The sequence below is a fragment of the Trachymyrmex cornetzi genome, unplaced genomic scaffold (assembly GCF_001594075.2).
Source record: "Trachymyrmex cornetzi isolate Tcor2-1 unplaced genomic scaffold, Tcor1.1 scaffold11, whole genome shotgun sequence".
In the NCBI taxonomy this organism is placed as follows: domain Eukaryota; kingdom Metazoa; phylum Arthropoda; class Insecta; order Hymenoptera; family Formicidae; genus Trachymyrmex; species Trachymyrmex cornetzi.
The window spans coordinates 2,053,774-2,081,613 of NW_017295653.1; the positions used below are offsets into that span (position 1 = coordinate 2,053,774).

At 39.2% G+C, this 27,840-nt stretch overlaps 1 protein-coding gene across 2 annotated transcripts in view; it reads left to right on the forward strand.

The window, feature by feature from the left end:
• The first annotated feature begins 323 nt into the window (after positions 1–323).
• blo (bloated) overlaps positions 324–27,840 on the forward strand; it is a 128,242-nt gene continuing 100,725 nt past the window's right edge. Inside the window, exons 1-3 of one of the 2 annotated variants that reach the window (XM_018509841.1) lie at positions 324–394; positions 9,713–10,063; positions 24,016–27,587. In XM_018509841.1, coding sequence (XP_018365343.1) covers positions 9,907–10,063; positions 24,016–27,587 — 3,729 coding nt within the window. In that variant the 5' untranslated portion in view covers positions 324–394; positions 9,713–9,906. The other variant, XM_018509849.1, reaches the window with a different exon arrangement.

Below are 27,840 nucleotides of genomic sequence, written 5' to 3' on the forward strand. Positions count from 1 at the left end.
AACGCTATCTATGCTTATCAGTACATCAATTCTAAGGATTTATTCGAGGACTAACACTATTTACCTAGAGACTAGTCGTGCTTCTCGGCATGTGTACACCTTGAAGTCGCTCTGTACGTCCGTTCGTTCGTCCGTCCGTCCATCCGTGCCTACTCTCCTGCCTGTCTCTGTCGGTGCCTGGGTCCGGTACACCGGTGGGATAGGACGGAGTGCCGCGGTGGAAGGAGTAGTAAGCGGCCTACGCAGTTTCAAGCTGGGTCCCAGCTTTTATTAGTTCTTCGGCGCTCAGCGGAGAACGAACGGAGAACGAACGGCGTGTGCGTGGTGTGGCGGCTGTACCCCTGGTCCAGACCCCTGGTCATCAAGGGTCGTCCCTGCAGCTGAGTCGCGCGAGGTACGAACGTCATCAGTGCTATCGGCGACTAAAGGTGTCGATACAAGCGAGTTCGGGTTTAAAGAATCGCGTAGTGATCCCGGATATACTTATATATGTATATCTATCAGTGCGAGACAATTTAGAAGATATCGGATTGCCGGTTTACCCGGTGTCGAGTGTTCCTTGTCCTTGGGTGTTGTATCTTGGGTGTCGGATAACGACAAGTGTCAAAAATTTGACGTCGAGAAGGGAAAGGCAGGACAATATTCGCTTCGCTAATGAATTTGTAATCGGTAGTGTTAAATCTCTCAGATCGACCCCCATACGGATTTTCGCGATCCGGTGATTAGTGACAGTTGCCGCACGTGAGAGTGTTCAGTTCGAATATAATCACCAAGTCTCTCCAAAAAGAGAGAAACAAAGTCCTTGTTCCTCTTGCTCTTCTGGTTCCGCTCGGGGAACCGATCTCGTACCTGAAGGGGCGTATCCTTAGAGAGAATATACCGGATATCTAAGCGATCGGAAATGCTACTGTGCTAGTAAAGGTAAATCCAATATCGATAGGGGGCGAAATAATATCGATATGTATTCCCGACGATGACGACTATGACGATGACGAGGATGTTACTGCCGCATAAGTTGATTCGCAGGATCGAACCGGCGGATACTCTCGTCGGTTCGATTATACCGCGGGTCGCCGTGGATATTGATCGAAAGGGAAACGATACGGGCGTCTTCGGTAGGTCGGGTAGGTAGGTTTTCTTGCGCTGTGCGTTCGCGGGATCGAATAGATTATGGTGAGTCTCGCACGAGAGCGAGAGCGCGAGTTATTTCGCGCGCAGATTGGATCTGCCGGCTGGTCGGCCAGCCGGGCGCTGCGCTGGGCAAACCAGAAATCCAGCGGAAGGGTAATATCCCATTAACTGAAAGATCAATTAACTCGCGTTAACGGACACTTTAATCACCGCGTGTGCGGCTAGGCAGCTAGGCCTCTCTCGCGGCGCGCGCTTCGCGAATCTAGGCGTTTAATCTGCCCGTTCCGAGATCGAGTCGGCCGATCATACGCGAGCTCCTCGCCTGCTCGCTATGGGGAGCGATCGCGATATGACGCGAGAGAGCTGCGAGCGGGACGAGCAGGATATGGAGGAGGTACGCGTATTATTCATTGATGCAGCCGTATTAACAACGCGTCGACGTCCGAGCGTGCCGATTACAGCGGGTATAAACATTTATGGAGAAATGTCTGCCACGGGTGATAGTCAAATCTGTCCTCAAAGATCTCTCTCGGGATCAGGTGGGTCTCCTAAATTAATATGCTAAAAGATTTACGACTGTGAATTACACGACCAGTCAAATTAATCGTCTCTGAGTTGGATCTGTCGAACTAGGTTTTTTTTTAATAAACACAACATATGAAAGTTTTCTCGTAATTATCGTGTTATTTGTTGATGACAGCTTGGAGGTAGCTTGGAGGTAGCTTAATAGAAAGTCTAATTATGGAGAAATATTACAAGGTTATCAATTTAGTTTTATAAATGCAAATGAACATTGATTTATTAATTAGGTTTGAACTAGCCAGTTTTATAGTATCTTTTTTAAATCTAACCAAACCCAATTTTTGGTTGAAGTAATTATTATTCAATCATGGAAAAAGATATCTTTTTTTATATTATATTATATTATATTAGATATAGGTACATAATATTAAATATATTGTAAATAAGTTTTGTGCTTATTACATTTTTAATGAAATTTATCTTTTAACAAAAGATTTTTTTATAACCAATTATAATTTTATACTGAAAATCAATATAGTTAATTATATTAAAATATAATTATATTTTTCAAAAATATAATTAAACAGATTATCTCCCATCATTTCAGAAACTCAAACAAGTAGTTTAATGGCTCCATGATCAGACATGCACGTCGAAGCATTTTCTCTTCTTCTAGTTTGTCCTTAATTAAAAAATCTGATTCAAAAATTAATTTTAATTTTATTTTTAAAAAACTGTGTATGTACATATATCAGGACGTCTTGTATATCATAAGAACCGTTTGCTTGAAAGTAGACTCGATGCGCAGAACTCGCGATTGCTTCTTTTTCGCCGTTTTCCTTTCCGCTCTTTCGCCTGTCCGCACTCGCGAGATGAAGATCACGCCCATCAGCTCGAGGTGCAAATCCTCTCGCTGAATCTCCCGATACGGCGTTTTATCGTACGGCGTTTCAACATACGGGCGGGCGGGCGTGCGTCGCGATTGAGACGTACGCGGATATAAAGAAGACGGAATACACGAGACGGTGCAACGATAAGCACCGTGTACCGGGAGAACTTTCGGCCTTGACGTACGAAGTGTGTCAGTGTTACTCGCGCGAGCGAGCGAGCGAGAAGGAGATAGGACGGATGCCTTCGATGGGAATCGCCGTTGCTGGATCCATTCACCATAATGCACCCGCACGTAACGTGACCCTTCGCGTGGCGTCCAGATTTCTCAGCCAGGCCGCGGATAAGCGATGGGCCGTCTCACATAATCGAGCGACGAAGAAGGCGCGCGGAACGTAATAGCAGTTATGCAAATAAAGCGATCACGCCGGTTTTTTTTTTCCTCGCGAGTCACGAGTCGCGACTTGTGTGACTTCCATTTCCATTTCTGGCATCTGCGTCATGCTCTTTGCGCGCATACCGTACCACGGCGTGTTCTATTAGTTTTGAGTCATATTTCCGCGTTGAGCGATACAGTAATGGTCCGCTTTCTCGAATAATATTTATTAACATTCTTTAAAAATGGAACAAAAAAATTGCGACGTCTGCAATGAAATTTTAAGTAAAATTTTAACTTTAAGCTTTGAGCTACAAGTCCAATCATAATCGATTATTTTTCTTACATTTGGCTGTATTGGTTAGTTTCTTACGGTTTAAAAAAATCTCATTGTAGACACCCCCCTCCCCCTGGTTTTATAAAAAAAACGTTAGGAAATATTCTTACGTCAAATTACGAAATTATTTAAACCTTTTCAAAAAATTATTAACTGTCCTAAGATTATTTCTACAATACAATTATACTTTTTACATGCTGATGAAATCAAGTTTATGTTTGGCTTTGTAGCGTTCTTGATCTTTCTGTAAACATGTCATGATGGTAATGTATGATAATTCGACCTATTCACTATTAAATTCATATAATGTCAAATTATACCCACAATTGGAGTTATTTTTCATCATTTTTATAGTTCACTTCTTACCCAATACATTGTAAATTTTATCAAAACAATGATAAATAATTTAATTTAAAAAAAGAATTTTAATTTAATACTAAAAGAGCATAAAAAGCCAACGCTGGATGTTTTTGCGAAATTATTATATAATCTTTCGGAATTAATAATTTCGCAAAAACATCCAGCGTAGGTTTTTTATGCTCTTTAGTATCAAATTTGTTTTATTCATAAAGCCTTATTTTACAATTTAAAAAGAATTTAACTCAAATTTATTATTTACTAAATGCAATAGTTTTAATATGGACGATGTTTTACTTTAAAACTAACCACGGAAATGACTTAACTAACACTTTGACGCATGGAAATTAAAAATAACGAAATGGTATTTAACTTAAGGAATTAGATTACTATTTTTGCTCCTTTTACTGTATATCTAACAGAGTATCTTTCTAAAAGTTAGAGAGAGAGAAAGAGAAAGAACATAAAATGAGATTATAAATTCATAAATTCGTGAATATTTTTAGTATCTTGAAAAAGTACTATAAATATCCAAACTTTGTTTACTACGATAATTTTGATAACATTACCAAAATAAAAGTGATGCTGTTTTAATATAAGAAACATCTTACAGGGTCCGAATAAAAACGTGAAAATGTAAAGAAATTAAAAAGCCCGACAGATTTGAAAGAAGAAACGATACCATGATGGACAAACTGGAGAATCCCGAACAACTAAAAGCGTCCGAGATACGATCTATCGGCAAATTGTGTCGGGCGTAAACGCAGAGATTCGTCCCGAAGAGAGTGCTTGTAAGCCGTTAGAGATAAAGTTCATAGGGATCTACGTGGAGCGTCGGGAAGAGCAACTTCGTCGAAGCAGGAATTTTATAAGTACCGGTGCCCCGGAGAACACGCGCGCGAGGTTTCCTCCTGGCTTTTACACGAGCACCGCGCGATTCCTCTCCTCGTGCGCGCGCGGCGATCTAAATTAAAATCTTTCCCCGGCCTCGTCGATTCTTCAACTGCGCGGCGTAAATGGGCGACGGACGGCTAGAAACGAAAGGTGAGTTCCGAGTTTGTGAGAACGTTGAGAAAAATAAGCACCGGACTTGCACACGCGGAAATGTCACGGCGGTCGTAATGAGTGTCCTAGTCGAGACCGGTGTATCTTTTTTCGGTCATACTATACGATGTTCACGCAAATTTATTGGGCAGTCTGGTGATATTAACTGTAAAACGCACCGCTTCGCCAGCGAAAAAGTAACGAGATAAAAACGAGTCTCATCAACTTGTTTTCACGAACGAGTGTGTTCAACAAGTGACCCAACGAGAGGCCCCAAGAAAGGTCAATTATCTTAATTTTTAAATGTTTAAATTTGTGTAAAAAATAATCTCTTCTGAGTATTAAAGATATTGTTGAATTTTATATTAATCTAAGAGGAGTTTATCAATAGACAAATTATTATAAAAAAACATTAATAAATTAATTAGAGTTTTACAATCCAAACAGATAAAAGCCATAAATATAAAATAATTCAGAAATCTTTTACAAGATTAATATGTTTGCAAGAATTTGTATAAAGAATATAATTGCCTCCAATTATCAAAATATTTAGTTATCAAATTATTAAGAGTAGTAAAATAGAACCTTTTATACGTTTGAAATTTTATGAGTATATTAATTTTTAGAGATTTTCTCCTATGATCTACGTAGGTAAAACACCTTCATATATGTATTAAAGTAAAATCCATATATTTAAATTTCAAATTTAAATTATTATGTTTAGTTATATGGAAATTATGTGAGGTTTATCTATTAAATATCAAAGAAGCAAGAGTAACTCCTTAACCCTTACCGTACCATCTACAATTTGGTGCCTCATCCATATCATCAAGGGTCACTAGATGTCTTTGTTTTTTTCACCTCTTCAAAATAATTCAAAACATTTCTAAAAATTCACCAACATACTTTCAACTTTCTAGAATAAATATTGACTCTTTATTTTGGAAAATAATAAAATGTAGTATAATTTATAATTATCGAAAGACTCAAAGAAACTTGCACGAATAGGAATCGCTCGGTCACTAGTTATCCATATTAGTACGATAAGGGTTAAGTTAAATAAAATGTTATTATTTTTTATTTCCATGTATGTCGAAATATAAATCAATCCATTTCTGTGGTTATGTCATAGTATGTTAATTTCAAAATAAACAATGTCCATATTAACGTATGCATTTGGTAAATAATAAATTAAATTTGAATTAAATTTAAATTCATTTTTTTAAATTAAATTATTTAATTCCATTGTTTTAGTTAAATTAACTGTGATATGTTGAGTAGTGGCGGGGGGCCTGTAGAAATAATTAAAAATAACTCTAATTGAGTACAATTTGACATTACGAATTTAACAGTATATATAACATCGTGTATAAACCATCTATAATTAATGCTCAATTTAGATTTCCTCTTGCTCTATAATTCAGCAGCAGCTTCTAATGGCGGTTGGATTGCGATTACAAACACGAGACTTCGCACCTCCGAGGGTCGAGCAAATCTTTCGCATCTGGTTGCGGGACGAAACGGACACTATCTCCAATTTTATTATCGGGATTCTACACGTCAATAAAAGTCAACGAAGAAGGTGCTAAACATTTTGCGCGCGAAACGGGAGTGTTTATTACATCGCGGTATCCGAACGCGCGCGTTATAGGGCTAGAAAATAGTCATATAACCGGGTTTGATATGATTTTATTGCCGGTGCGATTCTAATTTTCGTGCTGTTATTCCGAAACGAATGTGAAATATTTCAAAGGTGGACGCGGGACCGTTAGAGGGAACATTTGGAATGAATGCGAGAACACGACTTCGCCCTGACTTTTTGTGGCTTCTAATATCCTTTCCGATCTCTTTTACTTTTATTTGATCTCTCCGTGAAGATTCTAGTTCTAACACGCGAGAGAGAACAAATTTGATCCGTGCCTTTGTCCGGATCTCGCCGCCGCTAATGACTAGCGGCGAGGACATCGCGACATGAAATCACCGCAAATTTCGGAACGCGAGCGTTGTCGCACGCTCCGACAGGTTACGTTTTTATTATTCCTGTTTGCGCTGTTATGCAATATCAAGGAAGCAGCAAATAACACGCATTAAGGGATCCTGCACATCGCGTGTGTGTCACCACGACAAAATTACAACATTCTCGCTACCAACATTTGCAATGCTAAAAAAGCAAATTAAATTACATTTATTTTCAATTTGTGCGATGTATTTAAGAAACGGAATAATCTCTCCATTGCAATCATTATCAAATGTACAAAGTAATACGATTAATATTATCCTTGTACAGCAGTAGTATAGTAATACAACAAGAAATAACGTAAGATACCATCTTGTGGACGTATTTTACAAGTATTTTTACGAAAAATACAACATCATGTTCTCACATAACTCGATGTAATTTCCTCCGTCAACTATCTTAATTCCCGCAAGGAAAAGAAAAATACATCGTGGAATGCACATAGGGCGGAATTAAAATCATGAGCATATAGCCGTGTTGTGTCGCCGCACTTAGCAACATTCTTATCCTTCGTTTTACTGTTATCGAGCGTCGTAGCGAGTAACGACGAACGCCTTACGACGTACGTCCTTCTCGTACATTAGACGTGGTCCGGTCGAAACCCACGATCGTCGCCGATTTTTTTTACCCCTCAGATCGAATCGAGCGTTTCTCCACGCGATTAGGGCGACTAGAAAGCGCGTGGGAGTCGATGGGCAAAAGAGTCCCGTCGTAAACTCTCGAATCTCGAAAAAAATATATATATTAACGCCAGTTTTTATAGCGGGGTCTCCGCGGGGAACAACCCGCCTGTTCGCCAAATATGGCTACCGAGCCTCCCAAGTGCATCTTAATCCTTGGATCAGGCTCCATGCGAATTGGCTCTCATTTGAAAACCGTGTCTCTTCCCTTGCTCTCTCCCGGGGCTAATAAAGTCGTTGAGCGACGGCTCACCCCCATGTGTCACGTGTGCGAGAACTCGCCGAGACAATGTGTCACTCTGGTCAGATGGCCTTGAGAGATGGACGCGTACGTGCGCGCGCAGGGTCACCTTTATTTCTTTCAAGGGCGGATGACTCGACCGCGAATGGACAAAAACGCACGACGAATGTTAATTCCTTTTACAGCGGTTTTTTTTTTTAAGTTGTCTCGGAAGGCACACAATACAATAAATTTTTATCAAAATCAACTCGTACAGTTAATTTTAATGTTCTTTTAATTCTTTGTATTTTCGATATTTAAAATATAACAAAAAAAAAGTTTTATGTAGATTTCGAAGAAATTTAGATTTTTAAGAGAGTTAAAAATTTTCAAACTGATAATAAGTTGCATATTTATTATTCTATTGACGATGAATTTTGAAGCATAATATATGTGCATCAATTGCAACTGGTTGAAACCACTTTGCGGAATAAAAGAATCACGACGAAGGCCGACTTCTTGAAAAAAGGAGGACGTTGTTTTTACACGATAGCGCGAAAAACATCTAGTAAAATAAAACGCTTATAATGATAATGAGCAGTCCCGACGTTTCCGCTTGACTGTCGTCCAAGTGACCGTCGTCAGCGGTATTTTTAGAATCGTTTTTATCCAGATGACCATGTCCAACGTTTTGCTTCTATACGCCGCGGGGTCCAAGATTGATTGTCTTATCGATTTACGTAAATTCGTGAAAACAAATGACGTCTTACAGTGACTGATCATTGAAGCGTAATATTACTTTGGACAGTTACGGACAGTTTCATCGATTACGATCTCTTGGTTTTGACATATTCGGAACTGTACGTCTCTTGCTTTTATTTTCTAATTGTAAGAGAAAGGATTCTATCGCATCGATAGGTTTTATTGCATTGCATGAGTTCTATCTTTCGTCACAGCGTTATGAAGCAATATGCAAATACCTGTGATTATTCTTGGGAAAATAGATTCCAAGTGATGAAAATAGGCGTCTCGCCGGATATGCAACTTGGAAACTGATAAACTGCTTACTCAGCTATTAATTTCCGTGAATACCTGTGGAAATTGAAGATTTCAATAAAAAGTCTACGTGTACATAAGAGAATATTTTCGTGAAATGAATTAGAGTTTTTCTCGAACGACATTTACTTGTGACAGATGACAAAATATGCCGAAAACAAAAATAAACAATTTATTCACGCTGTGAATAAATCGGAAATTAATTAAAATCAAGTCAACTTCGTATCTTGTTGCCTCGAACCGACGACATGAGAGAGGCTTTGAAGCTTCAACCTCTATGAAATTTAAATTAGGTGTCGTTGCGTTTAGATCGTAACATCGATAGGAAAACCAAGGAGTTCAGAATCCTAGCCATAATTACGATAATGCTTAATGCGGATGGATGTAAGAAAAAACGACAGCAAGTCTTATCGTACAATCGCTCCTATTAGCAAAGTTCTCATCAACGAATTCATTGCCGATATTTATGCGCCGTCATCGTCATCCCTGTCGCTGTCATTATATCATTGCACGTATCTCGAGTATCCCATCTTCCTGCATGACGACAAAGAGAACCATTATCACTCGTTGCGTTTATCATCATCTACCTACAGTTGGCATGCGCTAGTATAGACACGTCGCCGGGAACGCACGATGCCTATCATTTCTCTTTCTCTCACGTTTTTCATGCATGCGTACTCGCACGTACAAACGCATACGCGTGCGTAGAAATAATATGTACAGAAAGCGCGCGTTCTCGAACGCAAACTGCATTCTCATGATAACTGAGGAACAATTCAGCCGATTGTTTGTTTGGAAAGCGGAATAAATCTGGAGGAGAGAGCTTGTTACAACTGATATCAGCTTACGCAGTTATACTGATAAACGCTTATTATGTCCAATTCCTTTATTAGAACGCTGAAAAATATCTTATTATTCGCGTATTGAAAAAGAGAACTTCCAAATAAACTCTCGTGCTTTCGATCGAACGGATAGACGATTTCAAACTGGAGCAACGAACGAAAAAGGAATTAAACTCGTAAATCGCATCTCTGTCGATGAGATTATCTTAGATATTAAAAGCACAGCTTTGCTTGGCTTACAGGTCGGTGATCGGGTCTACGGGTGTGCTCTCTTGAGAGCAGAAAAGGGAAAAGGGGAAGGTAAGATCAGGGGTGAGAACGCTCTGGGGTGGGATAATAAAAGTATAAGCGCAAGCACGAAACGGGGCTTGGGCGAGCGGAACGGGAAACGGTGTTCCTAGCTGGGCATGATCGGGAGAAAAGGTTGAAAGGCAAGATGCTCACGATGCAACGCTCGGAATTGCTAAGAGGGGGAGAAGGCTGCAACCCTCCCGGCACGCATTTACTACCCCCCGTTGTGCCCAGGGCTTCCGTCTCCGAGCCCGCCGAGAGGAGCGTTTCCTTCAATCGAGACGTCCACGTGAAGAGGATCGGTGAGTCCAGGCAATATCACACCATACATACTGCGACATATCCTGCATATGTAGTGGAGCGAGAGAGATCGAAAGAAGTGGCGCTGCTTGATTTTTTAGGCCCAAGATGTATCGGCTAGGTTTTAGAAAAAGCGATGTATATATAATATAATGATAACATAGAATATACAGTGTTGATAAATTTGGTACAAATGTAGAGTAGTACATTTCTAACCATATTAGTACATTCTAGAAAAAAACGGTAAAGGTACAATTTCTGATGTTAGAGAGAGATTCAATAATGTTTGATTTAAAATTTAAATACAAAAGCAATCAATTACAGAAAAATATATTTTATTTATAGCACTGATAGTATAACAAAATTTCTCTGCACATACATTTTTAAAAAATATATATATATTATGTGTTAATTAAATTTTGCACAGATATTTATTATTCGATCTAATAGATAAGTTTGTAATTTTTTGTTGCCACGAGTATATGTATATATATATAAAATAGAAAAGCTTTAAATTATATATTTATATTCTGCAATAGAAATACAGAGTATAAAGATTGATTTGGTTAACCAATGACCTTCGGTAAAACCGACCCTTCACGTTTCGTCTAACAGTACCTGTATACAATGGCCCGCACGCGCGAGTACCAAAAGTACCGTTTGCCAAATTAAAATCTGATAAAATGAGGAGGTTACGCGGCGGGACGTGTTCGCAAGGACGATCTTCCGGTACGATTCATGATACGAGCGCTCATGCACGGTCAGAATTTAATGCACGTTGCCACTATAAAAGTGCACGAAAAGCCAGTCGAGGGAAGGAGAAAGAAAGAAGGAACAGAGGGAAGAGCCGAGAGAGATCGCGCAAAATGATTTTACTTCACGATGCCGCGTTGTCTTATATCTCGGAAAAAAATTATGGCCCTAGAGAGCGATCCCAGATTGTGGAAATTATTCGCAGCGACTCCTCTCTCGTTCTTTTGCTGGCTCTCGCCAGGGATCTCGTCTCTCGACGACCGCTTCCAAGAATCGTCCTGACCGGAAAATTATACGCGCGGTCGTGCGAAATTCCGTTGATGCGCGACACGGCTGCATTGCATGCTTAATCTCGCAGAGATGCGAGACGAGAGAAATTTCGGAGCTGTCAACGAGTTTAATTAAGATTGCACGCGCGTTTACGGTCAATTTTTTACTTCTTTAAGATCTCTTTTTATGATATTTTAACAGAGTCGGTGCATCGCGCGATGAATTTTATGAATTCCAGCTTATCGCGCCATTTACAGTTAATACATCATATGTCCTTGAATCTCTAATAAATACATAAAAAGAACATAATTAATCATATGCAGTAATCAAGCTATAGAAAATATTAACTCCTTGCGCATATGTAAATAACTCTTTGCCAGAAATGTACTATTCTACTTATTACATTTAATGAATTTATATTTCTTACGTCAACATTTTATAAACAAGAGAAAAGATTCTCGGATTTTTTAGAGTAAGAACAAAAGCCGAAACATCAAGCAGCGCCATAGCGCTACGAGCTATGCAATACGCCTAACTTGTGTCTAACTTCTGCAATTCCCTCGATATCAATGTGTAACAAATTTAATTAGCAGATCCTGCCGCAAACTAATGGCACGAAATAATCGTTACACAGAAAAAAGACTATTCTTAAATCAACCATAATGTACTCATATATAAGCAAAAATATTATAATCTTGCTTCAAAAATATCAATCTTGATTTGATTAAATTTGTTTTGATGCAAGTATTACTTTGCACTTCATTCAAAATTTGCTCAATTAAAAATCTTATATCAATACAAATTCAAGACTAAAATTTTTTAAGCAAGATTACAATATTTTTGCTTATATATGAGTACATTATGGTTGATTTAAGAATAGTCTTTTTTTCTGTGTACGCTATGCGATCGATCCATTTTTTTCCTTGCGTGTTGTCTAATATCAATGCCAATATTAATCATGGCTAATTGGCTGTCGATCGCGTAACAATAATGTTAACCAATCCAAATAAAATGCCTTTATGAGCCTCCGCGGTTGTCAGTATATAAATTATATATTTGTAAGGCGATAAAATGTAATTTGCGAACAATTAAAATCTACTTATCTAATGAAGTTAATTACAGTTAATTTCGTTTGATAAATACATTCCAATTGTTTGCGAATTATACTTTGTCGCCTTATGAATATATTATAATTTATGTGCACTAACAACCGCGGACGCTTATATAGACATTTTACTCGTATTTAATACAGCTAATTTATTTTAATAATTTTAACGATGACTCTCCCGTAAACGACCCTCTGGAGAAGATGACAGCGGTCTCAGTGACTTTGACATCATCGAGGTCAGTGAGCCGTCGTTATCTCGTACCAGTAGGGACAATTTCAAATGAAGGACACGCGCCTTCGCTGTCTCTCGCAATTCCCCTAATGCGATATGCGGGATTGTAACGGTATTAGTGTGTGTATACACAGGACTCAGCTATTCCTCTATTACTAGCTAATTATTAATTGTATTAATGATCCCTCTTTACAAAGCGTTGCATCCTGCTGACTTCCTTCATTGCATTCTTAACACGTGTTGAAGCCTTTCGCCGCGAAGGGTACGTATACAGAGTGTATTTTAATTTACGCGAGCAAGATCGTATATGTTTCAGCAAATAATAAATTTGCCAGAGATAATTATTTAGAAAAAGTTCGACATTGTTTTCAAAACATTGTTTTAGGATTTTAGTAAAATCCACTAGAAATTGTTTTCTGACTACTTACCACGGATTTTCAGTATAATAGTGAGCAGACAGGAGCCTTAACGGAAATATTTCATTGTTTATTTCTATTATTTCTACGACACTGAGAAACTAGTCATCATGAGATTTAAGATAATTAAAAATGGTTATCAGCGGAACTGATCTTATTAAGCCTCTGTGTTGTTGAGAATCACACGGTCACTATATTACGCTAGGTCACGTAGATACACTAAAAGCAGTATACTGAGATCACGGTTCTATCTTGTTTATGCGCAGTTTCAGGAAAGCAACTTAATATGCCACACACTACGAGCCACGGCGAAGTACGGGATAAACACGACAGATAAAGCTAAACGCAGCGAACCGTCGCAAGTTCATTGCATTTCCGCTTTCCGTGTATCGCTAACGCGGCGATCGAAATTAATTTGCGTCTTCGATATCTCTTGCCTGTTCTGACAACTCGATCATTTTTAAATTCGTCCGAAGCGTTCGAAAGTCGGATGCATAATTAATCTACGGTAATGTACCAATATACGTTTTACGAATAACGGCACAAGTAAAATTAATGGTGTCTAAATTGAGGCAGTAGACTTAGGAGCTTGTATTTGTAATCGACATTTATTGCAGAACTCTATTTTTTGTGAGCTGTGTATATCATAATTTTTTAATATCGTGTATCAAATTTATTTATGTATCTGAAATTCAATTTGCGAAAAAACCCATTTTTTATTGTTTAAAATCATTATAATATTCATCATCTATAATTTAAAAAATCAGCATTTATCGATATTTTTTCGATTAAAGAAAAATGATAGGATTGATTTAAAAAAAAAATTATAAAAGAAATAAATATATTTATTTCTAAAACAGTATTTAATTATTTTTACGATTGTAATCTCATTTCAGCACAAGCTAAAATAAATAATTAATTCGTTTTAATTAGATCCTTGAATGTGATATTAATTAACATTAATAATTTCTGTTAACATACAGTAACAGAAATACAATTTTTTGTTTATGAAGATACTGAAAATATCTTTTCTCGCATCTTTTCTTTTTTTAAGCTCAAGAACTGTATCTCGATTGATAAGATTAAGTGTCAACGTCGCGATCAGGTGCGGTCGATGAACTTTTACCTATTTACTTTTTACGATAATGTGAATACTAAAAACGCGCGCTTCGCTCAGTACGATTTACCGAAAAATTTCCATGACTGCTTCAAAAACCGGGAGAGCGTAATTAAATTCAGATATTCATCGCCATGTTAGCTCAATCTTTGATGTTATTATTGCAATTAATAGTAATTATGATATCAAATATTATTTCCATTCATAGGATATATACACAGTCTTAATAAAAATTATTTTCTGGTAATACAAATCTATATAGTAATGAATGTGTATATAGAAAATATATATTCTACATAAAAAGAAAATATTTGCATTCCTACTCTATAAATTTTTTAACGAATATCTCTTAAAGAGTAAAATTTTATTCTTAAAAATTAAAAATTGAGTTGCTCTTTTTCAAGACTCGCTCAATTTTAGAATGAAATTTTATTTCAAAGAATTTAAAAGTAACTATTTCTCTATCAATATCTCGTAATTACACTTTCAACACATTTAACGATATTTTAATAAAATGAATAAATATGTTTACGTGCAGCAAGTTTTTAGGAGGAATCGAAAGCGTTTTGCCATTCAAAAATAGTTAATTAGAAAGCAATGCTATCTAAGGGAAAGAGGAGAGATTTTTCACTATGACAAAAAAAGAATCAGCTCAGGTCAGTGTATATCAGCGGTCGCGTCATATTTCTCATTATATCAATGCGAAGTATTCTTATTATCCCCTCTCTCCTTCCTTTCTCTTTATCTTTCTCTCTCCCTTTCCCTTCCCGTCGTCAATGCGGGCGGTCTCGGAAAGTCAGCCTAGTTGGGTGCAGCATTGCGCTCTCGCGCATGTGCCTCTCGTCCAAGCTTGTTAAGGGTCCCTTGTGTCGTCCGCATTATCCCGCCTGCCGGCGTTTCCTGGATCGTCGCGTGCTCTGCGATCGCGGGGACCGGGGCTTTAACCAGATGCACATGAATGTGTGCGTGTGTAACGAGGTGTAATACGCTTCCCGAACGCGCTATGATCTTCGTTAGATCGCTAATGAACGCCGCACGGAAATCGTTTCGAGATCCGCGCTCCAAGAAGCTGATTGTTGTTCGCGAAATAAATCCAAACTAGTCTCTGTCCTTCTCTTTATCTTCTCCTCAGTTAGTTAATGATTAATTGTTAAGTACTGTTGAAGTGACAAATGCTAAAGTCCTTTGTGATGGAAGACGACTAGATTAACTATATTTGTATAGAAGACTCATTTTAGACAGATTTTGAGGAAAATTCTTACTCAGATTTAGACGAAAATTTTTTTTTTAAATATGATAAAAACAGTAACTTTTTATTTATCAAAAATTGATTGTGTAACCAATTAATTTTTAATGTATAAATAACTACTAAAAATATAAAATATTGTAAAATTTTCCAAATAATTTTATTTTAATATTTTAGAATTTTATTTCCAGGAGTTTACAGAAATATTTATTGGCAAGTATTAAAAAATCACAATAAATTATATTATATATAGTCTCTCTGTTTTATACCAACTTATACAAAACAAATTGCAAATTATCCTATGTAGACAGTAAATATGAAACCTGCTATTTTTTATTATGTTGCGCAACACAATGATTCACAATTCCTAATGCAGATTCAGAGAAAATAATAATCACTATGTAGAAAAATACAGTCATGCTTTTTCCTATTCAGAATAAACAGTCTTTACATTTCTGCGGTTTCATCGTAATAATAGTAACTTAATTTTGAATTATTAAATCTTGCGTAAAGTATTACTCGGTATTATTTTTCCTTGCACATAAAGTGAAAACAACGATGCGTAACAAGTTCAATGATAACGCAGCGATATGTAACGATCAGATACACGTGACTCGCGCAGTAGATATGAGGAAGTATTTGAGTACTCGAAGCACTGAATAGCACTGGTATTTAACAACATAGAGATCGCGTATCGGATATCGCACGAGTAAAACGCCATCAATGCTGTGCAACCGCGTTAATTTTCTTGCTAGAGAAACCCCAACATGATCAATCTCGAATTAGTAGATAGACATGAACATCGACATAAGACTTACAACACGCATTAATCCTTATCTCATGAGATAATATTGTACATATAATTGTGTATAACATGCCTATCTATACTTTATGGCCGAATTGCCATAAAATTTTTATTACATATTGCAAGGCAGTTTGATATTATTAGAAAGTTTCTTCAAATTTTCCAAATTATCGATTTTTATTAAAAATTCTAAGAGTCTACATTTTTCCACGTTTTAATCGTTGCATCTCTGCTTATATCGATGTTTAGACCGAGTCTTTGTCTTCGTCGGTTGCGTGTCGAATAGCCTTAAGATCGCGAACGACCTCACAGAAACGAGGAAGTGCCGGACTATCGGATGGACCGGTATCCCGAGTTGAGAACGTGGAGGTCGCACTAGCATCACTTTTGTGAGACGCATGCTTAGAGGGAGCGGGGAGGGAAGAAGAGACTCTATGTAGGAGGGATGAAAGGTTACAGAGGTGAAAGACGGTACAGATTATGGGAATACAAATTAGCACGACTCGGCCAAGTGCATTTAACGTAATCTATCTGGCAGTCTAAAAAATTTAGCAAAATTCTCTGTCGAGATGGGTATGCTGATAAGATGAAGTTTTTATTAGAAAAAAAATTCTAATTGAGCTTTCGTTTGATACTAATAAATGCATCAGTAAACGTTTTAGCTGTTCAGAAACGTTCAGAACAAACTCGGAAGTTGAAGGTTCAACGAGACTCACCGTAACGAGAATTTCTCGTGGCTCACAGATCCGCGACTCGTGGATACGTTGATCGCGGCTAGCCGTCAGAGTAAGGCTGAGAAAACATTCTTCTTGCAATTATGACATCATGCGCTAAAATCATTCATCAGTGTCAACGCTAGAGGTTTTCCCAGGTGTTTACTCGCTCGGGTATTTGCGTTCGTCGCCGGTAATCAATCTTTAAAAATTAACCTTCGCTTGTGTGCAAAATTTCTCTCCGATAAAATTCAAAGAATGAGATAAAATGCAATGGAAAGTGTAAAATTAACCAAAAATAATACAAAATAATTAGGATATTATACAGTAAAAATCTGCGCGACGGTTCTGTGAAAAAAAACCCGTTAACGAGAAAACTCGCGTGTCAAGAACTAAATAACGATCTTTTGAGAAAGGTGTATGAACGAGATACTAAGCCGTTGTGCACTTCGCAGCAGCCGTTCCGTTGCAATTCGAAGTCGGAGTCGTCTCTGGTATCGAGAGATTCACGCGACGAACTGAACGATACGGCTGCACGAAGTGTTTATGGTGTTTGCAGCCCTCGAAGCAGTAGGTCAGCGCGATCCGCGCGAACTTTGACCTCGCGCGAGCAAGATGCGCTATTTGCACTTCCGGCAATTCTTTCACTCACCTGATGTATTCCCACCATGCGTTTGATCATTGAACGAAACAGTAACCCATCTTGCATTTAATTTAATTAAATAACGAGGTGTGCAGGGGAAGAACGATTTTGTTGAAGTGTCTAAAAATCTAGCTAAATACAAAACTAAAAATAATTTTGTTGAATTATCAAAATAATAATAAAGAATTCCTAAGTGCTGCAAAAAGTTTTAACATTCAATCAATCAGCTCTACATAATTATTTTGATGGTTTAAATAAAATTATTTTCAAAACTGTATAATCTAATTTTTGGAAATGCTTCAGTTAAACTATTCTCCGTGTGGCATTTCGTCGCAAAATGCCATATGCCTCAACAATCACCTATCTTATTTGAAAAATATATAATTCATAATAGAGATAATTTTGTCTTTGTTTATTAACAGTGAAATTTAAGATATTCCACACAGAAAGAACGATTTTATTGCAGTATCTAAAAATTGAGATATAGATCTGAAAATAATTTTATTAAACCATTAAAATAATTACGTAGGAATTTCAAGCATGAGCAATGCTACAAGAAGTTTGAACATTTTAACAACTAGTTTAAATGTTCTGCGTAATTATTTTGATAGTCTAATAAAATTATTTTCAGGTCCATATCTAGTTTTTAAAAGTTTTTTATCCAACTTTATTAAATGTTTAGGTACTTTAAAACAATTTTTAATTTCTCTTTGTAAATAAAATCATTTCTTCTGGTAACTTACATGGAATCACACGGAATGCGGAATCGACTTAGAAATTCCGACGTAATCGTCATTTACACTAGCATGTTGGCGCGTCGATTAATAATTAACTCACGCTCGCGATCGATCGACGCGTCGGGTTAAGCCAGCGTGTAGATTAGGCTCGCCATTTCCGGAATCCCAACTGAGCTACATGTGCACGCCGCAATTGAAAGTGCGGCAAGAAATAGGCAGTACACTGCGAGAGATAGCCGCCCGATAATCTTACGCCTATTAGCTTCGTTTAACCTGAAGTTCGCAAACTTGATATTAAATTTTATTACAACGGTACATATACTGTAATAGTATTACAGTAAACAAGCTTAACACGTTGCTCTCCTACAGATAACCACTTCGACTAATAATACTAAATGAGACAATAGAAATTTATCATTGATATTTTTATCTTCGCGGTCACGTTATAAAATTTATAGAGAGATACAATATTAAATTTAATGTATTAATTTATACTACTCTTTTTTGTCTTTTATGTATCATATTCGACCCCATTTACTAATTTGTAAAATGTAATTATCTCAAACCCACTATTCAACTTTCCCAGAATGTTGTCACTCGAGAGAATGGCAACAGTATATGCCCCTGAAACCCTTGAAAGATAACAATTCGTGAGAATGTCAAGCACTTGGAGTATAGTCTAGAGAACCAAGCCACGGTAGCCTATTTTGAAATGGATGCATCAAATGAACTTCTTTTGACAGAAAACGTTCGCAAATAGTCGACATGAATAATTTATTATGAACCACTTATTGAGATAGGAAAAGCGCCAAATAACTTTCTCGAATGCAACTTTTCTTTTCTCGTAGAAAAATAGCATAATTAACGTAGGAATTATTGATTAGCGTTGATTAATTAGCATTTCAGCTCATCTGCATGCAAAATGTACAGATACAGTTATAAAAGAAAGAAAAAAGAAGCTCCAATTTTTACATATTGCAAAAATAAGAACATGCATAGTTGGAAAATTTATGTTAAATTTAATTTCCTAACATATTTAAATTGAACACAAAATGTTCAAATAATATACAATCAGTTATGTTAAATTAACCAAGATAAGTTAAAAATTCAACAAAATTCAACAAAAATTTTTTGATAAGGACTGTTTTTAATACAAATACAAAATGTTTTTTACTGTGTATCGAGAATCAGATAATCCATCTGTCACTTTACATTTTGTAGATCTGAGAATTCGGGAAACTGAGATTCTCTGATTTGATGATCTGATAATTAGAATATTCACGTTCACATAAATACGAATGCAATAACATCGTGAACTCAACGTAATAATACGTCTCACGCGAGATGACGCGCATACAAGTTCGCCAATTGCGCTATCCATCAGACACTCATCGAACGTGCGTGTAACGTGGCCGTAACGCGAGATCTGGACGCTAATATTGTGATAATTAAATCGACTTTACGACGCGTCTGAATATCAATCAGTCTGCCGAGTACAATGATTACATCTCGTTAACAGTCACTCGTGGTACTGCATAGGTGACATTAACTACTTTGAGTGTTCTGTTCGCCGACGTGAGTTTACTATCCTGGACATAAGTATCCTACGAGACGATCGTAGAAGGAAGCACAAACAGTTATGGATAATAAGCTGATATTATGACAAATTTGCGAGATCATAATTGAATTCATTTGAATACTATAAAATCCTACGTCCGTATTTATATTCACTACAACAGAAGTTTTCAAGTTACTTGTAATACACAGATCAATATCATGATTGACAGAATTTTCTTTTATTATTTTTACAAATGGAATACATTTCTCACAACACTTATTAATTTTTTTTCTGTAAAATATATTTCTTTACCTTTTTTGCTTAAGCTTTTTTTACTTCGTCTTAATTGTGTGTCAAATCTATTTCTAATGTAAAAACATACTGAAACACATAACCAGCAAATTATTTGTTTCTTATTCGCAATGCAAATCTAATAAAAAAGATTTTATATTAAAAAATTTTTTGAAAATAATTCTAAATATTTTAGAATTTTGAACATTAATTTATCTTCTCATCTTCCTAATTTATTTTTTTTTATATTAAATATCTCTAATTTAATATCTCTCAACTACAGAAAGATAAATTCTAATACTTCCTGGCGATGCAATTCTTCAAGTTATTCCAGATGGAAATAGACATAGTACTCGTATATTGCATTAAAATCGTGTTGAATTAAAAGTAGTTAAATCAATAAATTCTACGAGGAAAAAAAATTCAAGAGCCACTTGCTGAACAGTTATCTGCAACGCAGCCTGTCGTTCGTTTAATCAATCGTACGCATTCACGATCAGCTCGCTAAACGCATCAATTCTCGCTTGGGGAATACGTGCGCCGCATGTTAATGCATCTTCCTTTCTCCCTTCTTCTCCGTTTCTCTTTCGTCTCACGTTAGAAATGCACGTGCAAGCATCTGCGAAGTATTTCTCTCTCGCGCGCATCCCGGGAATAATTAGTATTCGGGAAAGCAAGATCGAATCGGGTCCTCCGTCGAGATCGGAGAATCACTGGACCGTTGCGCTTCCGCTCGTTTTTAACTCGCATTCCCGATTCGCGGCGCGCATTCCACGGTATTAGCGTGAGCTGTGCCGCCTTATTAATCTCGCGATCTACGGAAGAAACGTCCGTTTATGCGCGATTTTACACGACCAAAACCTGCGAGCTGGAAACGCGTCCTTCACCTGAGCCCCACGAGTGTAATCCCGCGCGACGTCGCTCCACTCGTGCTTGCGCGCAGTTAAATCCAACGATATCTCAGGAGATTACATTCCCACGTATGACAGTCGCGTATGATAGTTTGCACCATTGAATCGCGTAAACGATACAAAGTTTGCCATTTTAGTTTACGACTACAGGCGTCCGGAGCGCGACGCAAAAGAGAGACGTGCGATCGACTGAACTAGTCGCGAAGAAATCGCGAGCAAATCGCGTTTCAACTGTTCTAAGGTGGCCTATTCTGTAACTCTTAACGACTGCAATGATATCGCACTTTGCGCAGATTTTATGTAACAATAAAAAAGGCTAAGCAAAGACAATTTAACAATATCGTTGAGAGTTACAGAATAGGTCCCTAAATCTCAAAATGAGGAAACGTCGTTTCCTCGAAAGCACGGCATAACTTAGCTAAACGTTTAAGAAGTCCGTTAGACGGAGCAAACCTTCGGGAGACAAAGGCGCGCGAGAAGCTGCTAATTGCATGTTTATGGAAACCGAGCGACCGAGGTTGTAAAAGCGTTTTCGAGGCGGCGTTTTACACGACGGCAACGAGTTCCCACAAGGAAAGGCGAGAGAAACGCGACTCTCTGGAAATAGTGCACCGTGTATTCTTCGCGGAGCTCCAGAAGAAGTAGCACGAAGACTCGACTTCGGTAGGCGACGCTGAGCGACGTTAATCGCCGCCGAGCGACGACCTCGTTCTCGAGGTTCTCGTTGATGACCTCGACGAGATGCTCCGCGGCGAGGTTTCACCCGTTAGCCAGGTATCTGTTCGGGTACTAAAATCGCGACAATGACGCCATAAATCCATCAACGATTCCAATGCTGTAAGCACCATCCGCGGAGGATTTGTTCCTTGCGGAACGCGGAACACGAATTCTCCTAAATGCAATTAATTCATGTAATACACTAGTCTAAAATTTATTTGCAAAATCAACATAGTTAATTTCTGTTCTAAAAGAGAAGAATAAATTAGAAACTTTATATGCAATTATAGACGCCTAATTAGATGCAATAAAAATGATAAGAACTAAAAGATCATTAAATCATGTCAGAGTCTTTTTTAGCCTTAAAAATGGACTAAATTTTTTTTGCTGTATTTACATTTATTATAACTAATTAATATTACGCTTAGAGTATCATTGGCATTCTCTTATTATGACTTTCTACATCAAATAACTTTTTTCTTTCACTCTATTAATGTACTAAATGAACATGACGAACATAAGCGGCGGAATGATTTGTTAGATATATTCGCAATTGAGAAATTAATTCATTTGACGACGCGCGTAACAGGGTCGCTAATGAATTAATTTTCATCCGCCCAATGTCGATTAGCGCCTACCATAAGGCAAGACAATATCCGAGTCTATTCGCTTGTGGGAAGACGTCCACGGTCGCTGCTTTCTCCTTATGTAAGATAAACCGTTCGTGAATAAAAATGATAGATCGCGCAAGTTACATGTGTAGGTTGATTTTATCTGCGGTGAAAATTTCGTGGGAGATGCCTAATTAGCACCAGAAAGTGTTATCCAATGCATTTAAACCAACGAGTTTGGTTTGAAGAATCTTTACTCGATGAAGACTCTTTACTCTTGTATTAACTCAATGAAGACATTTTACTCTTGAATTAATGCCACATCAATGTGTTTCGTTCTATTGAGATTTGAAATCAAAAGATTTGAAGATACACTACGTGAATAAAGATGCCTACATTTCAGTTTATATAATACATCAAACAACATTTTTTTTCTTATTTTTATTTTAAATTATTTATTAAAATTTTTAATATTTAAAATTGAAAACTTTTACAACGTATATAAATTAAATTTTTAATTACATGTCTCTTTTCCCAATTTCGATTTATTGCACTCGTTTGATTGTTGAGTTATGAATATTTATTGTAATTCCCGCTGAATATACTTTCTTTTAATTCGATATGGCATCCAATTTTATACAGTTATTACTGTATAAAATGTATTATATATTATGTATGTAATGTTGTTCCTTTCTTCATATATTATACTCATGACCGTCATTTAAAAAGGAAAAAAGGAATTAACGCGTAACAATCTTGCAGAAGTCGATACGGTCGTTAACGAGCTATTGATTAAGCGACCCATTTATAAATATGACAGCGTTAATTACAAGCATTATATCGATCGCGAATCAGACGATGCGGCGGATTAATGGTGGTCCGGATTTAGCAGAAGTAGCGCTTGGAAGATGAGGCGGAAAGACGGCAATTTCTTACGCGTCGGATTCTAGCTTTCAGCTTCTAGCCAGCCAACCAGTGTCTACTGTGCTGTGTGTACTGGCGCTTGATTAAACTTGGTGATTAACCACTAACGACCACGTGCTCGTCCACTTAACATAAATCGCTAATTTACACGCAAGGTCGCGACATAAATTCATTAACCGATCGAATTTATCAGACGTCAACCTGAGGCCTAATGATGACGTTTCGGAATGCCTCATGATTAAAATTCAGCAATTCCTGTACCTGATTATTTTCATATAAATAGAACCGGTGACTGGTAAAAATATTTAAAAATTCACTATTATCAAATTTATTACCATGACTTTATCAAATCATGAAGCAACCCACTTTGGTTCCATCTATTCATGCCATTATTAATGATTACCGTCAGTATATTTTATATAAAATCTAAGAGATACCAAATCTTAAACAAATACCAGTTTATCTTTTATTCAGAAAAAGTTAGAAATATTATTATTTTGACGAAATATAATAATTATTATCGAATTTAATTTTTTTGGTATAAATTGATTTATTTTTATTTACATAATACATAAAGGGATTAATATAATATCTACTGGAAACATTTCAATTTAATAACTTATTTTAAATAAATCCTTTGCTTCTCAAGCATTTCTTTTCTTCGTGATTTATATTGTTTCTTCATAAATGAACGGTGTTGTATAAAAATATTATGTATATAAAACTCATTATAAATAATATATTTATAAATTAAATTCAAAATGCATAAATTTTCTCATTGTTTACCCAGTAAAATACAATGCATTTTATTGGAATTAATATTTTTATACAACACCGTTCAAATAATTATCGCGCATGATGAAATCAGGCGCCACTAAATACCGGCGTGCTCGTAATTGCAGGACGTGGTGCACCGCGCGTAACCGCGGCTCTCGTGAGCGATGGAGAAGGTAGATTGATCGCCACCCCGGTCCATAAGGAGAATATCGCCGCGAAAAGTAAGGAGGATCTCGCACAGGAAGCTGCCCTAGTCCTGCAGCAAGCCGGCAGTCTTCACTGCGTGGCACACGACAATCGACGCCTGCCCGGTCGCTTCAGCACCTTGCCAGCGCGTCGTAACAAGAAACGTCCCGATCTACCAATCGATGTGAGATCTCGCCGCGGTAGCGAGGAGATCAGCACTACGACCGCGAATGCGGACCTCGACACACCACGAGCCAAGAAGAAACCACTGGAGAGGAGCGCCAGCGATGCCAGCGCAAAGAAGCTGAAGGGTTCGCTGGCACGATTCTTCTCACCGAGTTTGGAGAGGCGCCGAAAGCCGGTCGGCCGAAGCGTGAGCGACGCAGGCTCCTGGACGCGCAACGGTGCGCAACGTAAACGGAGCGGCAGTGAGAGTGAGAGCTCGCATCTGAGTACCATCAGTCAACGAGCGAAGAAGCAGCTATCGCCGATAATCGAGTCGTCGCCGCACGTCAATCAGCAGCCGTTCCACTTTGGCACTGCAAGTGCAGATCGCGAAAACAACAATCGACCGGAGCCGAAGAAGCCCAAAAAACAAGAGGAGCGAGCAAACCCAGCTATCGATGTCGACGAGGTGATATCGCAAGACGTCGAGGCGAGAGAAACGACCGAGGGAACGACCATCGAAGTGCGCACCGACGAGTCTGCTGATAGATCACCCAGTCGAGAGGCTAGAGTGATCGAACATCACATATTCGTCGAGGGTAGAGACAACGAAGTGAAGAGAGAGACCGATCAAAAGCCCACGGAAACCAGCCGTACTCCCTCGCCCTTGAAAGAATCGAAACGCGAGGGAGACGAGGTCGACGAAGCGGGCACGTATAGTATGCTACATAGTAGTCGGTACGATCTTCAAAAACGCAACGGAGAGTCCACTATTCACAAGATGATCCATCGACTGTCCAATGATCGTTCACCACCGCCGCAGTTGACGAGAACGATGGTATCGCCGTCGCCGGGATTTGGTCACAATAACAATCGACCGTTCTCCTATACCAGACCAAACGACTCCTGTAGTCCGCCGCCGGCGCAGACCAACGTCATTTACGCGCAAGTACAGCCGGACAAAAAGAAGGCTCAGCGAAGCCACTCTGACAGCGACGAGGGTCTCGGTCTTGAGAGGAAGGACTCCTCCCGCGAAAACAGTCCTGCGGAGAAAGAGTACCGCAGGACCGATTACTCGTACAGCAGTGATCTGCGTCGCAACAATGAGATCAACACCTTTAAGTCGAGATATGAGGAAGATCGTAAGAGTAGCAGCCCCTTCGGTAAACACTTGGGTGGTTCAAAGGATTTCATCTCTAGGACCACCGAGGTCACGAGACGTCACGGGTTCGATGAGATCGACAGGCGTCTCTACGACAAACCTGAAAAATACAGCTCGACCGTGTTCGTGGACACTTCTGGTCGTGGTAGGGCCGACGGCATGGACGCCAGACGAAGAGATAGCGGCGAATTGTCCTCGAGACAGAATGAGAGTGGAATCTCGCCGAAAACGTCCGAATTGAGCGCTCGACGAGATCTACTGGAGTCCAGGATCAAGTCGAGACTGCTGGCCGACGAGATGTTTGCCGCCAAGAACAGCGCGAATGTACCAGTGAAAAAATCAAGCGAGCACGAGATAATCGACAAGCCGATAGTACCGTCGCCGGTCACGCCGAATCGGATCGCGTCGCCGAAGCGATATATGGACACCTACATCACAGAGAAACGTACTAATAGCAACGGCGAGAAGTACATCTTCGAGAAAGAAATACACGAGGACAACGGCAAAGTGTACGGCTACGAGAAAAAGATTACCAACAAAATCCCGACGAATGGCTACCTCGATACAAAACCAAGAGATGGTTATACCGTGGAAACCAGGACGGACAAATACGGCGACAAGTACATCGTGGAGACGCGAACGCATGAGGGTTATACCGACAATTTCAAACCGTTCCTCAGCGATCGAAGTCGAAGCAGCCCCGAGGAGAGATTTCAGACCGTTAGAAACGGTAGCCCGTACAAATCTTCGCATTATTTGCCCGAGGGAACCTCTACGACGACGAATCACTTTCGCAGCGAGTCACGGGAGAACGACGAGCTGTCGTCACCGATCATCGCCAAAAAATTGAACGAGCGCAAATTCTCAAAGAGCGACGATTTCTTGGATCGCGACAGCCGGCCAATCAACCGAGACGCGTATCTGCCGAAAACAAAGAAACCCTTCGAATCAATCCGCGGCATGAGCAAGTCGACGCAACGGTTGGATGAGGTCGGAGAGAACGCCAGGGTGCGAGCCCTCAGAAGCGAGTACACCACGAGATCGCACGAGAATCTAAGTAGCCGAGCGGGTTACGTTAACGCGCGAGACATGAGACGCCCGACCGCATTGCTGGATAGCCCAACGATAAATGGGCGCAGAGAGAGATCACCGTTTGCGAAGCGTCATCTAGACAGCCTGCGTGAAGGCCCAAATGATGACTACGACACTGATATCTCGCAGATGACCAACAGTCAGCTGGAGTCAAAGTACTATAAGGAGACACGTACCACGCAGAGGTACACGAGCGGTAACAAACATCCGATTCACGATGATTACGACAGCTCGCCGCCACGAATACGCACCGATCGCGGCGGTTACAATTCTAGCCGATATGATTCAGACACTACCGCTAGGGATTCGATACGTTGCGAAACTCGCTACGACGAGGCGCGCACTACGAGGAAGGAGCACCGCAAGCTGGATGATGATCCGAAGAAACCGTTGAGGCGATCGCGCAATCGGCTGGACTACTTTGACGATTCCGACGGTCCACGAGGAAAGGTGTCTTCAGTCAGTCGTTTGGAGACGTTCACCGAAACGATCCCGACCAGACCACCTAGGACTTATCACGAGGGCAAGTCGAGGCACGCGAGACAGGAGGTACGAGGACACACCGAACGCCGTCATCGCGAAACTAGATTGAGCGATCCAGATCGAAAGGATCGGCTAGCCGATTCCGGGATTGAAAACGATTATAGAAGAGACTCGCAGGAAGCGGATAGGCGGGAGCAGCTCGAGTCCGAGGATGAGGGTTTCGTCAGCAGACAGTTTATCAAGCACGAGCGACGGCACACTGATCGTAATATGAACCTGACACCGACGTCCGAGCAACGCAAGTACGACAAATACGCGAGTGATTCGTCGTCAAAGCCGCCGTTGGTCACTGCGAAACCACCTTCTGGCGCCGCCGACAAGAAGTACGAGAAGAAGGCGGCGAAGAAGAGCGGCACCATGAGCAAAGTCAAGCAGCTGTTCAGCAAGAAAGAGAAGAAAGCGAAAGAGGAGAAGAGTAAGAAGAGCGCGAGGAGCGGCAGCAGCGGGGCCTTGACTGACGACGAAGTGACTATGAGGTATAGAGAGTATCGTGGATATCAGCTGAGGGGCGCCAAGAGTGCACGGGATTTGGGCAGCGACATCAATCAGGTAGGAATTTTTTTTTTCTCATCTACACGACCGGAACCGCCTCGGTACGCGCGAGGTTAACTAACTCACGGTTAAAGCCTCAACCGAGCTCGGGGTTATGTCGACGATGATGGCCGGTGATTGATTGATTTTGGCATCTCAGCTCTCTCGGCCAATGAATCGGGCGTTAAGAAAGGTCAATGGAATCGCGCGGATACATCGTAGCGTATCGATTGAAAAAAAAAAAAAAACCGGTATACCGGAAGTTTTCATG